Source organism: Macaca nemestrina, chromosome 4, assembly GCF_043159975.1.
Source record: "Macaca nemestrina isolate mMacNem1 chromosome 4, mMacNem.hap1, whole genome shotgun sequence".
NCBI classification, from domain to species: Eukaryota; Metazoa; Chordata; class Mammalia; order Primates; family Cercopithecidae; genus Macaca; species Macaca nemestrina.
The window spans coordinates 57,557,860-57,575,441 of NC_092128.1; the positions used below are offsets into that span (position 1 = coordinate 57,557,860).

General features: G+C 38.6%; 1 protein-coding gene across 19 annotated transcripts in view; it reads right to left on the reverse strand.

The window, feature by feature from the left end:
- The window catches only part of LOC105475378 (membrane associated guanylate kinase, WW and PDZ domain containing 2), a 1,478,421-nt gene that overhangs the window by 180,398 nt on the left and 1,280,441 nt on the right, over positions 1 to 17,582 (reverse strand). For all 19 annotated transcript variants that reach the window (XM_011730573.3, XM_011730572.3, XM_071093993.1 and 16 more), the window contains one exon: positions 2,569 to 2,600. In XM_011730573.3, the coding sequence (XP_011728875.2) occupies positions 2,569 to 2,600 (32 nt within the window). The remainder of the gene's footprint in view (positions 1 to 2,568; positions 2,601 to 17,582) is intronic.

Consider the following 17,582-nt stretch of genomic DNA (forward strand, 5'->3'; position numbering starts at 1 on the left):
TAGCTGAGAGAAGTCTGTATCTCTGCTGGCCTTGGTGAATGAATGGATGTCTGTGAAACTTTATGAAAGGACAGCCAGTCCACACCCAGGCATCAAATAGTAAAGAGATTATGAATGAGGCAGGCCCCTCTCCCCTACTCCCATGAAATGCTCTGCTCAGAAACTGTTTTCTTACTGTAGAAAGTGGAGTAGTTTAAATCCTCCTCCTCACTATTTTGGGCAAGGTTGGAAGATGATGGCATTTGTCTTGATTCTGTATCTGTAGAATGCACTTGATCCTTTCCAGATGGAAAGAATGAGAACTCACTACTTTAGCATATTACTTGTTCAACAGGAAGTGACTATCTTGACATGGAATAGCATGAGATGTGGATCAGTAAGACAGAAAAGAGTCAAGGAGTCACACAGGACTAGGAGGAAGCTAGATCTCACCCCATATAACATTTCCTTATTCTGATCCAAGATATCATCAATCCTCTACCTAGCATCTTCCTGGCCTTCACCTATTTAGAGTTTATGTTACCGGCCACATGATTATTTCTCAACAAGCTTCTTATTGGGCCTCTCTTGTCCAGTCCCAAAGTGTCCATGCCCAGGAAAGTGGGACTGGATAAGAGAAGGCCAAAAGGGCCACACTCAGAGGACAATGTGTATAAGCCCACATACTGTGGTATATTGTTACATACTTGTTTTGATTAATAGTTCAGTCAACTATGTTCATTTCATAGAGCATCCTTAAGTGACTTGGTAAAGGCTCATGAATGGAGGGTCTGCTTCCTGTGGTGATAATAGTTCATGTTTTCAAGCTCAGCATGTAGAGGCAACATGTTTTAAGCACCTTACATAGATTAGCTCATAGAATTCCTCACAATGACCAAGTGAGACGGTGTTATTATCTCCACTTTACAGATATAGAACTTGAGACTCTGATAGCTTACATAGCTAGCTCAAGTCATCTAGTTAGGGAAAGAAGCAAAACTTGAGTCCAGGCAGAATGCCTTTAGTGCCAGCACCCTAAACAAGTGTATTAATGCCACACTTCCTCTCATTATAGTCCTCGAGTTTCCGGTAGATACATGGAAGACATTAAATCTATAGCCTTCTACCTTCCTTTGTCTATGCCCTGGAAGTCCAAGCCTTAGCTTTTGTAGAAATACATGGATTCAGGACTAATTGTACATTGAGTTCTATAAAACATTTTTTGGAATTATTGACTATGAATGTAATTACAATAATGACAGCAAATGCTGCAATTATACCAAATGACATAATTTGGTATAAATGTGGGACGTATAAGGAAATTACTAGATTGCATAATTGTAGCACCATGATGAGGTCACAAGGTTCCTTGTTAAATTAGATAAAGATGTGTATAACCACAGAGTACAGATTTAAGTTTGGTGGTGAAAGGAAGAAATTATTTAGACATCGGTTAAGATAAACCAAATTTCATTTTGAACATTTATAAGTATCTCTTTTCAAAATCACATGCATCCTTAAGTGATTTGCTAAGCTTAAATAGGACTGGTTTTCCCATCTAATGTTCTTTGTGGACCAGAGGAGTCAAATCCTAAATGAGGTCCTGCTCAGGAAGAGTCTTCTGCTTTGCTGCAGCCTCTTCCGGTCATGGGTTTCACATATCGCAGTTAGGGTAGAGTATTCTAACACATAAAATGGGATCCCAGAAAACCAGTCCCAGCTCTTGGGACTTGGGCAATTAATCGTTTCAATCTATCAGCAAGTAAAGACCATCTCTAATTGCTAAGCCAACTTGGCTAGCCTAGCTCTGCAAAAAGATTGTTAAAACCCACCAGCTTCCTATATTGGCACAGACATTTTACCATGTTTCATAGGGAAGTAGGCCTAGAGTGGTCAGATGATGGTAGAGATCTCCAGTATCTGAAGAAGACTCAGAAGCACCATTCTGAGTGATTGTCAGGTGTGGCAGAATATATACACAGTTTACAGAGCTTAAATATATGTGTGTACGTATATATACACACATATATGTACACACAAAGACATATACACACACATTATATGTATATATACACATACATATTTTATATATACACATATATACAAAGCTAACATAGATACACATGACACACACACATATGTAGCTCTGTAGACGTTAAAATGTAAATGTAAATATATACAGAGTTAAATTTTTTGTGGACTACATTTAATTTGCAGGTCAAGACTTCTGGACCTATAGTTTATATTATTTCTAAAAATTCCATGTTATGAAGACTACATAGTATTGCGGACAGGAGAAAAACAAAAGGTTTCTAAAGTAGTTTCATTACATTAGGCTGCATAGTGTTAATGTTCATTTTGCAAGTATATATTTTAAAAGGGCAGAATTGTTTTTATAGAAAGGTCAGATGAGTGACTCTTGTACTTGTGGGACAGACACAAGACAAAGGGATACAGAGGATTTGTTTTTTTGACATCACAGACTTCTAGAGTTGAAAGAGATTTTGAGGTCACCAAATTCAACTTTTATTTAATGAAATTGCAATAGTAAGTAGAAATAAAGAAAGAAGCATAATAATTCCAACTTACAGGCTTTGGAGTTTTCCATGGAGAAAAGAAACCTGTAATAAAGAAAACAATATTTGAACTTTGAAAATATTGCCCACTGCCACTTACGGGTGGCATGATATTAAGATAATTGTAATTGATTTTAAATTACTTAATAGCCAACAATAACAATAACAAACTTCTGCCTGACTGTATCATTTTCTTCAAGGAGCTCAAAATCAAATAATTTCATTGGAATTGTATGAATGATTCTAAGAACATTCCTTATTGGGCAGCTGAAGATACTAAGGCACAGAGAAGGCAAGTGAACATATATCAAATGGTCAGGGCTTGACAAGGTTCAAAACTCAGTCACCCTTAGGGATTTCTATTGCACAGCCTTAGTGGGGGAGAGAGAGAGGATATTGACATACATTTTGATTTCAAAGGTAAATATCTTCGCTTAGTATAAGAAATGATTGTTTTATTTACCTGCTTTATGTGGTTAAAAATCAATTAATAAGCTTTCATTATTCCTAAATTTAAAAATAATGTATATACCTACATTACGAATTGGGTTCCACTATAAATTTTTGTGAGTGTTTCTCCACTGAGATAGGGCAGATTTCTATCTTTGTGCCCCAGTACTAGCAAATATTTTGTGTGAAGAGCTCAAAATGTTTGTTAATTGAATGAACCATGTATCATGGAAGCCTTTTTTACCCAATGTATTGATCTCTTTCTATTATCACAAAATATAATGATTTGAGTGACCCTGTTGTGATTCAAATGATTAAGATAATTAAAAGTAAATGATAGATTAATTCCCTTTTTAAAAATTATGATTTTAGCATATGAAATCAATTTTTTTAAGGTGATAAAAACAAGCTTAAAATAGAGGGAGAGGGCACTGCCACATGCTGGTCCTAACAATCCAAAACTTAATCGAGCACATAGAACAAAATCATATCTTTTCATGTATCTTCCTTCTTTCAAAAATTTTCACTTAAGTTAATATCAGGTAGTTTCTGATAAAATCCCTAATAAAAATGAATATTGAAAATATGCCACATACTATGTTTTCATCTTTAAAACAGACTTGTTCAAAATGGGCATAGTTGACAACTATTCCTCTTTCCGTTTGTAGGAAATATCTGTAGAAATCGGGATACATAGTTATCTACACACATTAAGGAATCCAACTCAGCATGGCAAAAATAGTAATTGTACCACAATGCATTGTTGTGAATAAGTGATGATTAATTTTATGAAAAGAGTTAAACTGAGCTGGGTGCAGTGGCTCACGCCTGTAATTACAGGACCTTGGGAGGCCAAGGCAGGCGGATCACCCGAGGTCAGGAGTTTGAGACCAGCCTGGCCAACATGGTGAAACCCTGTCTCTGCTAAAAATAAAAAATTAGCCCGGCGTGGAGGCATGCACCTGTAATCCCAGCTACTTGGGAGGCTGAGGCAGGAGAATTGCTGGAATTCAGGAGGCGGAGGTTGCAGTCAGCCAAGATCCTACCACTGCACTCTCCAGCCTGGGCAACAGAGTGAGACTCTGTCTCAAAAAAAAAAAAAAAAAAAAGTTAAACTATATAATCCATCATGTTTCTAAGCTTTCCTTAGAACCTAGAGTTAAGTTTAATGTTTAGGGGTAATAACCATCTTACCCAAGAAGCTTGGTAAAATTAGCTCTCTTTCTGTCTTACATATGCTGTTCACTATTTCTCTTTCCAATTAATAAAAAAACTATGTTCACTCTATGGTTTATAAGGATTTAATTGCATCCTTTTTGGAAAGAGTTGAAAGTAAAAATTACAGATAAATAAATACATTTATCTCCTTGACTCATTCTGTAAAATACCAATGAAAACAATTCGACCATGGGTTTAAAAGTGAAACAAATTTTAACCTATTGGCTGATTGACCATTGTCTTCAGTGAAGTATAAAATTTGTTTGCTGTTTTATGGAATTGCCAGCAATAGCACTTTTGAGAAAAGACGTCGTTTATATATTTTCACAACGTCAAAATATTCAATTATTTCCTGTACTTTCTTTGTGTCGTCACCTTCTTCCTGCAATGCCCAAACAGCCTTTGAGTATTTGCTATTTCACATTTGACAGGTGCTGGGATTCTTAGACTTTGATACAGAGGTATTGAAAATAGTTCCTCTTAATGGTGCTCTCATCTCCACATGAGACGTTATCTTAAAAGATGATTTTCCCTCCTATAGAAAATGTATAATCATCTACCCTCTCAGGAGTTATGGCGTCAGAACTAAAATGGTGTAAGCAGGAGCCTGGCGGAGAAGAGACAAGGAGAGAGGGTGTTTAATTTGACTGCCCTTCATCATGGGTACTTGGGCTCCTCATTCTTCTAAGGCTGATTCATTCAGTCTGACCTCAGACCATTGGTGCAACCCAGGGCTCCTTTACTGCTCATGTGATGGCAGTTTCTGGAATATTTCTAATGCTGAGTTGTACTGCAGAAGCTTCAGTCTCTGAAGCAATAGTAGCCCTTTCTGAATCATTGTTAAAAAGAAGTTGCTTGCTGCAGAGTAAGGAATTTCATGTGGTAAGAGAGAGCATCAGAATAATTTCCTAAAAAAAAAAAAGCTATTTTTGTTTATTTGTCAAATTATTAATCATGCTACAAACATTTAAATTAAGATGAATGAAAAACATTTATTTTGGATATACTCAATTTGGTCCTGATGAAGAGAGAAGGTCAAATTTTCTATGCGATTAAACTCCAACTTTCTGCTCAACTTCATGGGAAGTTGTGGGTCAAACTGCTATAAATGTCTTGTATGTTTTTGTGGGGATGGCCCCTCTAGGAAATCTAATCTATTTCAATTAAAATTAAAAAGCACTAAAGGCCGGGTGCGGTGGCTCACGCCTGTAATCCCAGCACTTTGGGAGGCCGAGATGGGCAGATCACGAGGTCAGGAGATTGAGACCATCCTGGCTAACACGGTGAAACCCTGTCTCTACTAAAAATATATTAAAAAAAAAATGAGCCAGGCGCGGTGGCGAGTGCCTGTAGTCCCAGCTACACGGGAGGCTGAGGCAGGAGAATGGTGTGAACCCAGGAAGCGGAGCTTGCAGTGAGTGGAGATCGCGCCACTGCACTCCAGCCTGGGCGACAGAGCAAGACTCCGTCTCAAAAAAAAAAAAAACACTAAAAACCAAATCAAAACTTTCAAATCCTTGAAGAGACATGCTGGTTATTATATTGAGCTTATTTCTGAAATTATTCTGGTAGGGCGTAGATCACAAAAGCAAGATAAGGCTTCTGTGATCTAGGAAGTTTTGCATATACATGTATTGTGTGTTGAATCTCCACACTATGTGAATGGAATAATCTCTATTGGGCATGATTATTTAAAAACTACTTGCTAAATTTTGCCTTTGCTGTTTGCCTCACAGATCATAGGGACACTATTCCTCTCATCCCCCAGAAACTACTATACCTCACTTGGCGTCCTAGCCTTTCTCAAGTCTAAGCATTTTTCTAGGCTTGGTTCATCTGAGAATATTAATTTTGGGGTACCTCATCATCCATCTTCATAGAAAAACAGGAACAGAGATACAGACAACCTTTTCTTCAGCCTTTCTGAGTTGAGGTAGTCCATTACAAAACCAAGTTTATAGAAAAAGAGCCGTAGTCTTTAAAATAGTAGTAATAGTAATAGTTTGTTTTAGTTTCTGGCCTTTATTTCCCCTACTTCTATAGAAAGCTGTATATTAGAATTCTCTGGTAGGATTAAAATTTTTTTTATAATGACCTGACTCATGTTTTTCATACTGATCATTTACTGACTTTTATCCTGAGCCACTTGTGTGTTTGAGTGTGCATTTGTGTGTGTACAAATGCAAATGTATTTATTTGAGCTTCAGTCTTACGACAAAAGCAAAAGAGCTCAAGATACAGTTATAAGTTATATGAAATATGGATAAGAACATAAAACAAAAAAGAGAATAAATGGAAAAATTTAGATGTAGCTAATATCGAAACTAGATGTGATGCATTTTTAAAATTTATTTTTTAAAATAGATGCATTTTAATATAAAACACAAAACTGAATTACACCTGTAAAATCTGTCTTCTTTGGAACCAGAAATAAAACTAGAATATATTTGTAACTCTGCATCTAAGAGCACAGTGAGATGGGCAGAGAAACAGACACACATTGCAGATTGTTTAGGCAGGAAATCCTGGTACTTGAAAATGACAGAAGAAAAAAGACAACACTGATTTCATTATTGAAATGTAAATTGAATCTACATGTCAACTAGATACAATTTTTTTTCTTGAGACAGGGTTCCACTTGGTCACCCCAGGCTGAAGTGCAGTTGTGTGATCTTAGCCCACTGCAACCTCTGCCTCCCAGGCTAAAGCGACCCTCCCACCTCAGCCTCCCAAGTAGCTGGGACCAAGGCACCTGCCACCATGCCCCGCTAATTTTTGTATTTTTAGTAGAGATGGCATTTCCCATGATGATGAGGCTGGTCTCAAACTCCTGGCCTAAAGTGATCTGCCCACCTCAGCCTCCCAAAGTGCTGGGATTACAGATGTGAGCCACTGCACCTGGCCCTATGTTGTGGGAAGTCAGAGACCCCGAACGGAGGGACTGGCTGGAGCCGCAGCAGAGAAATTGGCTAATCACATTAATGATTTAAGACAGTCTGTTATTTGGCTTGGGGATTGGCTTATGAATCTCGAACATTGCATGCAAATGCAGTGCAATTGGAATACTTCTGATTTCTGTATCACACCATATTCCTACAATGAGACTGATCATTCATGGGAAATGGTCAAAGGACACCTTCTGGGTAGGAAAGATAATTTATCCTTGGACAAAACCAAACTAAAGAAACAAATTTTTGAAGCCTCTCAAGCTCATTTATCCATTGTTCCTGGACCTGAGGCATTAGATCAGGTGGCAGAAAGTCTTTCTGGACTAAACCCCACAACTTGGATTAAGTCTACTGGGGGCTCCACTATGGTAAATTTTGGAATTATGTTTCTCTGTTTAATTGACTTGTTTTTAGTGTGCCAGAGCAGCCAAAGTATCCTGAATCAAAATCGAGAGAACGAACAAGCCTTCGTCGCCATGGCACATTTATATAAAAAGAAAGGGAGAGATGTTGCAGGAAGTCAGGGACCCCAAATGGAGGGACTGGCTGGAGCCATGGCAGAGGAACATAAATTGTGAAGATTTCATGGACATTTATCAGTTCCCCAAATTAATACTTTTATAATTTCTTATGCCTATCTTTACTGTAATCTCTAAACATAAACTGTGAAGATGTCACGGACATTTATCGGTTCCCCAAATTAATAGTTTTATAATTTCTTATGCCTGTCTTTAATCTCTTAATCCTGTTATCTTTGTAAGCTGAGATTGTATGTCACCTCAGGACCACTATTCTACAAATTGATAGTAAACGTGTGTTTGCACAATATGAAATCAGTGCACCTTGAAAACGAACAGAATAACAGCGATTTTAGGGAACAAGGGAAGACAACCAAATGTCTGACTGCCTGCAGGGTCAGGCAGAATACAGCTATATTTTTCTTCTTGCAGAGAGCCTATAAACGGATGTGCAATTAGGAGAGATGTCACTGAATTCTTTTCCCAGCAAGGAATATTAATAATTAATACCCTGGGGAAGGAATGCATTCCTGGGGGGAGGTCTATAAACGGCCGCTCTGGGAGTGTCTGTCTTATGCAGTTGAGATAAGGACTGAAATACGCCCTGGTCTCCTGCAGTTACTCTCAGGCTCTCTAGGGTGGGGAAAAACCCCACCCTGGTGAAATTAAGGTCAGACCGTTTCTCTGCTCTTGAACCCTGTTTTCTGTTGTTTAAGATGTTTATCAAGATAATACATGCACAGCTAAACATAGACCCTAATCAGTAATTCTAATTTTGCCCTTTGCCTTGTGATCTTTATTGGCCTCAGAAGCATGTGATCTTTGTGACCTCCTCCCTGTTCATACATCCCCTCCCCTTTTGAAGTCCTTAATAAAAACTTAGTAGTTTTGTGGCTCAGGTGGGACATCACAGACCTACCAAAATGTGATGTCACCCCCGGAGGCCCAGCTGTAAAATTCCTCTTTGTACTCTTTCTCTTTATTTCTCAGACTGGCCAACACTTAGGGAAAATAGAAAAAATCTACGTTGAAATATTGGGTGCAGGTTCCCCCGATAGCCCTAAATACAATTTTTAATGAACTGCAGAAATATGGTTGCCAGATAAAATATATACCCAGTCAAATTCGAATTTCAGAGAAAACAATGAATAATTTTTGGGGTATAAGTATGTTCCATATATAGCATGAGACATATACTACATGGGACATACTGTTATTAAAAATTATTTGATACTTCTGGAACCTATTCATACTAAAAATTACTCATTGTTTATCTGAAATTCAATTTAATTAGGAATTTTATACTTTTATTTGCTAAATCTGGTCATCCTATATAGGGAACAATTTATATATGTCCCTGGTAACCATTTTAAAATAAAAACACAATAGTAACATCTACTGTAGGTAATATTTATTTCATTTGAAAAAAAAACCCTGAAAATATTTACTATTTTCTTTATTGTCAGGAATCTTGATTTTGAGAAACCTTAGAACATTGCATTTGCTATATAGATCATTGCATTGTGCTGACTGCCTTCTCATTGGGATCCTGGACTGAGGTCACCTCATGCGATACAGGATGCCGTGGCCAATGCTAGTGCCACAAAAGGCCATTTTCAAATTGCTTGATGCAAATTACAGAGTGGCTCTTTTCAGAACTTACTTCTCCTGACACATGATAACCAAAATGAAAGAACATCAATGTCTTTACAGCAGATCTGAAGTGGAGATCTCCTATCTGGGTGTGCATTTGTGTGGTAAGAGTTTTATTATTATTTATTTTCACAGGGCAAAAAGATGATGAACTTTCTTAAAATCATCCCAATTCAAATAAGAGTTCAAAATACAATGAAGAGCAACTGTAAATCATCATGATATTGTCAATTTGGAATAACGCCAAGACAACTTTTCTTTTTCCTTTTTTTTTTTTTTTTTTTTTTTTTTTGAGATGGAGTCTCACTCTGTCGCCCAGGCTGGAGTGCAGAGGTGTGATCTCGGGTCACTGCAAACTCCGCCTCCTGGGTTCCAGCAATTCTCCTGCCTCAGCCTCCCAAGTAGCTGGGACTACAGGTGCACATCACCATGCCCAGCTAATTTTTGTATTTTTCAGTAGAGACGGGGGTTTCACCATATTGACCAGCCTGGTCTCGAACTCCTGATCTCATGATCCACCTGACTCGGCCTCCCAAAGTGCTGGGATTACAGGTGTGAGCCACCATGCCTGGCCACCAAGACAACTTTTCAAGATTTTCAGGAATTTTCCCAAACAGAACTAAGCCTTTCAACATCCCTCTGCATTCCAGTTGACATACTGAACTCCCATTTGCAGAATGTGAAATAGTTTCTCCTTTAGCTCAAATACTTGCTAGAACATATGATTCTGCTTTTGAAGATTACTGTTACAACATCATGTATTTCATAGGGGATTCTGCAGTTACTAAAAATGATGGAGATTCTGGGGAAACACTTTCTAGTTCTCTTTTTTTAAGCAGCAAAAGAGGAGTAGGAATGACTTTTAAACAAAGATATGTTTCACTACTGATTTCCATGCCCTTGGTTATTAAAAGCTGTGTGTTCTGTTTTACTTAAGAAAAGGAGACAAAATAATTTGAATACACTTGATATTGTTGAGCTGTACACTGAGATGTAAGATAAGTTTCATGTTATGTGTATTTTACCACAATTAAATTTTTTTTCAAGCAATAAAAGAAAAAAGTGAAAAGAGAGAACAAAACTGTGCACATATCACATGTGTAAGAGAGAAAAAAGAGAAAGTAATAAATGGAGAGAATTTTTTTTTTCACAGTCCCTATGATGCCCTGCTGGAAGACAGGAATTCACATGAACACCCACACAGACCTTTCTACTTCTTAAGTTATCCTTTCTTATGAAAGACTGTAGGGAATAAACGGAATTCACATACTCACTACATTTCTGAAAATATTTCAGGGATTGTGAGAAACCCTTTCAATACAAGAAACTGTTTTTTAAAAGTTTCCCAAAGAGGAAAAAAAGCCCCATGGCTTTTATAATCTCCATTTAGGGTTAATTTGTTGGAGAAAATACTACTAATAAAATTAATCTTTAATTTAAACATCTTCCCATTCTCCCAGAGCCTGGAAAACAGGCCTAAGCTTTCCATCAAAAATTCAGCCTTTGGTAAATGTAAGCCAGCAGAGTCATGAGCTAATTTCCATCAGAACTAGTTCAATATTATTCACTTTTTTTTTTCTGGTGTTTGGCTAATTCATGTATTCCTTATTAAAATTCATTAAATGGGTTAAGCCCTGCAGTTCTTTGAGATAATTTGTTTAAGCTGCTTGAAGTGGGTAAAAGGGCAATTTTTCCTAATGAAACTGACCTAGGCTAAGAAAATACCTGTCCCTTAGCAAGTGCGGAAGACACACTGCTGCCAGTACTCAAACATCGTGTCACTATGTGTTAGCCAAGCAATGGCTTCAATTTGCAAAGAAAATTTCACATGGCTGCCGTCTTTGACCTGAAGAATCCGGTTTTTTTGGTGGTGGTTGTTGTTATTTTTTGTTTTATTAAGACAGAGTCTCACTCTGTTACCCAGGCTGGAGTGCAGTGGCCTGATCTTGGTTCACTGTAACCTCCGCCTCCCAGGTTCAAGCAATTCTCTGCCTCAGCCTCCCAAGTAGCTGGGATTACAGGTTGCCCGCCACCATGCCTGGCTAATTTTTGTGTTTTTAGTAGAGACGGGGTTTCACCATCTTGTCCAGGCTGGTCTTGAACTCCTGACCTCGTGATCCACCTGCCTCCGCCTCCCAAAGTGTTTCTGTTTTTGTTTTTGTTTTTGTTTTTTTTAAATATAGGGAGCTGAGGCTTTCTCTGCAATGCTTTAAAAATGATCCTTTCTGTATCTTTTAAATAAAAGCGTTTTTCTTAGAAACACTGTAAAATTGTTTTCAAACAGCCATTTCTCCCCTGGCTTTGTTCCTTATGGAGAGAGCAATCCAACCATTTCAAGTAATCCCAATGACTATCGAAAAGGATAAATCTGCACATATTGTCTTCTGATAAACTCAGCTACATAAAGGATAGGTTCAAAATAAAGCAGGCAAGATGAAAAGCCTTAAACAGGAATAAAGGAATGGACTGGAAGAGGAAGAATTGTGCTAGCAAGGCTAAAACTCAGAGTGAGGTGAGTCTTGAAGAAAATATTAACAACTACAAAGGGCTTTTTATTTACATTCTGAACAAGATAAGAGGAATAAAGAGAGAAACCTGCTCTAGGTTTATGGTACACTGTAAAAAATTGGCAAAGAAAATGTGGAAGGCTATCAATACTTGCAAATGGAAAACTCTAGTTCTGACATTTTTAAAAAAATGGTGAATGTACAGCATTGATTATTTTTTTGTTTTTGAGAAATCCATCTAGAAAGATTTTAAAGTAATTTTAAAGTAATTTAAGATGGATTACATGTCTGTTTGGTATTTTACACCAACACTAAATAAATCTTTATTGAGTTGTTGGTGTCTTATAAGCATCATAAATTCAATACAGAAATGTAATCTTTTATCTTTCCTCCCAAATAGTTCCTTATTTTGGGAAATTTCACCTGCCCTCTGAATTTTTAAGACAGGAACCTGAAAGTCTTTTTTTTTTTTTTGAGATGGAGTCTTGCTCTGTGGCCAGGCTGGAGTGCAGTGGCACGATCTCAGCTCACTGCAACCTCCAACTCCCGGGTTCAAGCAGTTCTCCTGCCTCAGCCTCCCAAGTATCTGGGACTACAGGCACGTGCCACCATGCCCAGCTAATATTTGTATTTTTAGTAGAAACAGAGTTTCACCATGTTGGCCAGGATGGTCTTGATCTCCTGACCTCATGATCCACCCACCTCGGTCTCCCAAAGTGCTGGGATTACAGACATGAGCCACCGCGCCCGGCCTGAAAGTCGTTCTTAACACTTTCCTTTCCTTCCTTACCGCCAAATTTCTCTCTTTTCTATCTCTGAAGTTTATTTCAAATCTACTTCTATTTACCTCCATGGCCACCATTGTAATTCATGCCCTATTTTCTCTTGCTTGAGCTGAAACAACAGCAAATTTGACGATGTCATTGAATTTGATCATGCTTGAAAATCCTTCTGTGAATTCTTGTGACACTTGAGATGAAATGCAAAACCTACAAGGCTCTGAAGAAATTGGCTCCTACCGATTCCCTGGCCAGTGCATGCATGCATCATACTCTTCAATTGTTGAAGTTCCTTAATCCAGGTGTTTTTAACCACAGGGCCTTTGCACGAACTCCTTCATTTGTCCACTCTTTCTTACTCTTCACATAGTTCTCTCTGACCCTTTTTTATGTGTCAGCTTAGGTATCACTTTCTCAGAGATGTCCCTGACCTTTCATTGTTAATCAAGTTTCCTTATTATACTTTTTCATTGTATCCTGCAGTTTTCCTTTATATGGTACTATTTGTAATTATATTTATTAGATCATATTTATTAATGTCATAATTTTATAATTATTAATGTCCATATCCCCATTACAGCATACATTCCATTAGTGGAGATATTATACCTATTTTGTCATCATGTATCCCCAGTACTTAGCAAATACGTGGCACACAGTGGATACTTCAATAGACCTAATTGAATGGCTCAGTAATGGTAGTGAAGGGCGAGGAGGGTAGGATACAGAGACATAGTCAAAAGATACTCCGGAGAACTGATGAGTCCCGGAGATTTGCTGGGGATGAAGAAGTGCTATAAAGGAGAAGATGAAATCTATGATGACTTCCAGCTTGGGAACTTGTGTGGATGATGGTGTTATTGGCTGAGATAAAAAAAGAGGCTTCTTTGAGTGGAGTCTCATGAGTTAGATTATGGGCAAAATAAGTTTGAGGTGCCTTTGGGAGTATGGGTTCAAATGTAGTTTGAACTACATTTTGAAGTTGGCACCAAAATGAGTTTGGGTTTAGGTGTGTAAGTTCCATAGTAATTGGCTCTACTGTGTGGTGCTCAGAGATATGTGTCAGGTAAAACTTCAAATAATGCAGCAAAATTGTGTTGCATGAAAAGTGAAATCCTTGGGTTTATAGAATGAGTGAAGTGTTTGAAAAGTAACCGAGAACCAAGTAGAAAGAAAGCTTCAAGAAGTAGTAGATGTAAATATTCACAATACAAGACTTTTTATTGGTTTGTCAGATAGGAGGGTCACTGGTGACCTCAGTGGAAGCAGTCCAATTGCTAAGACAAAGGCAGAAATCAGATTGCAGTGGGTCTGAATAAACGGAAGGTGAGGAATTGGGACTGAAAAATGGTTATGGGGTTGAAGAAGCAGTGTCATAGTGGCTACAGGGGAATAAAGTCCTCCATAAAGAGATTTCTTTTCAGTGGGATAAGCATGCTAACATCCAGATGAGAAGGAATCTGAGCAGAGACAGTGTGAAGATTCAGGAGGAAAGAGGCTAACTGGTGAAATCAATTCATGAGATGAGAGAGGATGTGATCTAGAGCACCAGGGGAGACATTCACCTTAATTGGGAGAGGAGGCACCTGAATCCTTATTAAGAGGCTGGAGCAGATCTCTCAGTGGGTGAACCCCAGGATCTGCCCCATGGGGAGAGGATGGGACTAGATAGGAGAATTCACTCACAGTGGCAGAGACTGGCAAAATCAATGGGAATCTTAGGGGTCCTGGTTATGAGGCAAAGATAGAAACAGGAACACAATTTCTGAAGTGGTGGAGTAAGAGTTATGCATACAGAATTTGGGGTAAAACTGACTTGGGTTCTAGTCCTGGCTCCACCTCTCACTAGCTATGTGGTCTCAAATACACGGGTGGGCACAGCTTGGGCTGTGAGGGAGACCCTGGATTTGCTTTGTGGCTCACAGATGCATGACTGTGATTGAGTCCCCTAACCTCTTGGAGGCTCAGATTCTTTTTCTGGAACAAAGTCAAGATAATAACAAACTATTTTAATGAGAACTAAATAATAGTAACACACTTTATATTCTATCAATATAAAGTGGAGCGTTTGTTCCATTTAATGCTTTTGATGGATTTCCAATTCTATTTCTACAGAGCAGAGGTCTGTTTTTCAGCAAGGTGTTCAACAATTTATTGCCACAACAGATGCATGTTATTTTTTCTTCATTGTTTTCCACTTTTTGTTCTTTTAAGCTTACTTTTAAATGCTTTTAAGCTGCCTTGTGCTGTATGGACTACAACTTGATTTGCTTTATCTTTTTCAATCACTGTTTTCATCCCCCTGGAGTTTTCCAGTTCCTCCTGATCCTGGTTAGGTGAGAAGGTTTAACCTCACTCCAGTCTCTGTGCTCTAGTATAGACTGTTCCTTCAGCTTCAGTGATTACGCCACCATTATTTTCTTATGAATTGCTTCTAACTTTGCATTTTCCTGTAACTATTTATACAATGATTACTTACATTTACCCAACTTAACTAGTTTTGGTGCTTGCCATGGTTCTTTTTATACCAGTACTTATCTATTTGGGGATTTTGAATTTTGATTCCTCTCTTAATATATTCTCTCAAATATTGTTTGGTGTGATAGGCAGAACAGTGGCCCCTGCAAAGGTATTCACACGCTCATCCTCAAAACCTGCGCGTGGGCTACTTTACAAGGCAAAAGAGAATTTGCAGATGTGATTAAGGCTAAAGGCCTTCAGATGCGAAGAGTATCTTTGATTATACAGGTGGGCCCAACCTACTACATGAGTCCTTCCAAGTGAGGAAATGTTCCTGGCTGCAGCTAGAGAGAGATGGCAGCGGGAAGAGGCTCTGACTTGCTGCCGCTGCCCTGAAGATAGGGGAAGGGTGCCACCAGCTATGGGGTGCTGGAGGCCTCCGGAAGTGGCTTCTCTTCTAACAACTACAGAAAAGAATGCAGTTGTGCTGACATTTTGATTTTAGCCCAGTGAGATCTGTGCTGGATTTCTGACCTACGTAGTACCGTAAGGTCAGTTTGTATTGTTTTAAGCCACTAAGTTTGTAAGGAATGTATTATGGTAGCAGTAGCGAATTCATATAGCTGGCATCTTTCCTAAGCACTTCCATGTGATTTCTAGTTTCAAATGAAACCAGATCACAACTGCTTACGCAGCCTTGACTTGCCAGGCTCAGATGATTCTCGTGCCTCAGCCTCCCAAGTAGCTGGTGGGATTACAGGCACGTACTGCCACACCCGGCGAATTTTTTGTATTTTTAGTAGATGGGGTTTCACCATGTTGCCCACACTGGTCTCAAACACCTGAGCTCAAGTGATCCCCTGCCTTGGCCTCCTAAAATGTTGGGATTACAGCGTGAGCCACCACATCCAGTCGAGATTTTTCTATTGTCCTCTGATAGTGATGCAAGGAGAAGCCTGGATCTGCTCAATTTTTATTGGTAAGTCACCTTCCATTTTCCTCCTGGAAAAATTGTATTTTAAAATGCTTTCTAGTGCTTTACAAATTACTAGAATATGCCTAGGTATTAATTTGTTTTCATCAGTTCTTCCTGGACTATAGCAAGAGCATTTGCTTCAGGATTTCTCTGAAGTCTTTCTACTCAAGATGTAGTTTGAGACCTGCAGCATCAGTGTCACCTGGGAGTTTGTTAGGAATCTCAGACCTAAGACTTATACTGAATCAGATCTGCATCTTGACAGGGTCCCCAGGTGACTAATGCACATTCCAGATGTCCTGATCAAAGGATATGCTATTATTTGCAGATGTGATCTTGACTTTTTTATCAGAGTCCTTAATTTCTTTGTCCTTTGACTCCCTACGATCAATATTTATCAAAAGAGAGACACGTTTCTTCCTCTCCTCCAAGAGAGGAGGAGTCAAAGCTCTTGGTTCACACTTCTGTTAAGTTTAGCCTAAAGCTGCCTCCTTACATATTTTAAATACAGCCTAAGGGTTTCTCTGTACATAGTGAACTACTAATCTAACTGGATGTGTAAACAGACCATAACCTGCTCTTGTGCCAATCAGTTTTGGGCAAAGGCAGCCAACTGTTCGAATTGTGTTCAAATCAGGCAAATGTTGAGCTGTAACCAATCTGAGCTGTACCGCAATTCCATTTTTGTAGGTTACTTTCCTTCTGTCCATAAATCTTTGTCGATCATGTGACAGTGTTGGGGTGTCTATGAACCTATTCTGGTTTGAGGGCTGCCTGATTCACGAATCATTCTGTGCTCAAACTCTATCAAATTTAATCTAAGGTTTCCCTTCTAACACTTCTTTCCCTTCCTCTGGTAACTCTGGCATACTACTGCCGCAACCTCCCCAGCCTAGGTTTGGTCTCCTATTTGAAACACCCAATCCAAACCAGAGTTACTGGCAGGGTGATGTGTATGTGACTGCTGTTGAGTTGGAATAAAACTTGAGACCTACTGCTCCATAATTGGAGACCTCCTCGTGTGACCTCTGCATCATTAACTTCTTGCAGCATCAGGTCTAGTTCTTACTGATGTTAATGAATGTTTTCACCTGCTCAGGTAATTCCAAGCCCACAGATTTGTCTATTTCAGCCTTCTTTATCAGGCATTACTTTGTGTGGTCTTTGCATTTTGAGCTGCTGTGCCCATTTCTCCTTTTTAAATATTATATCTTCTAGCATCTGAGGATCCCAAGTATGTTTTCTGAGTTTCTTGTTTTCTGTAGTAAATCTTTTTCAGTGTCATGCTCTTTCTTCTAATCTTTAAGGCTAAACATTCCTTTTTAAATACCTATTTTGTTATAGGTGCCATCCTCCATTTAAAAATCAATCAATAATTTCTAGTATCTGTGAATCCCTGGTACTCTCTTTTTGATGTCTTGGCACTTTAGTGGGATGTTGGGAAAAAGCATATGAGACTCTGGCCTGATTAAGATTAAGTCATTAAGATTTCTTAGCATAATCTATTAATGTTAAGAG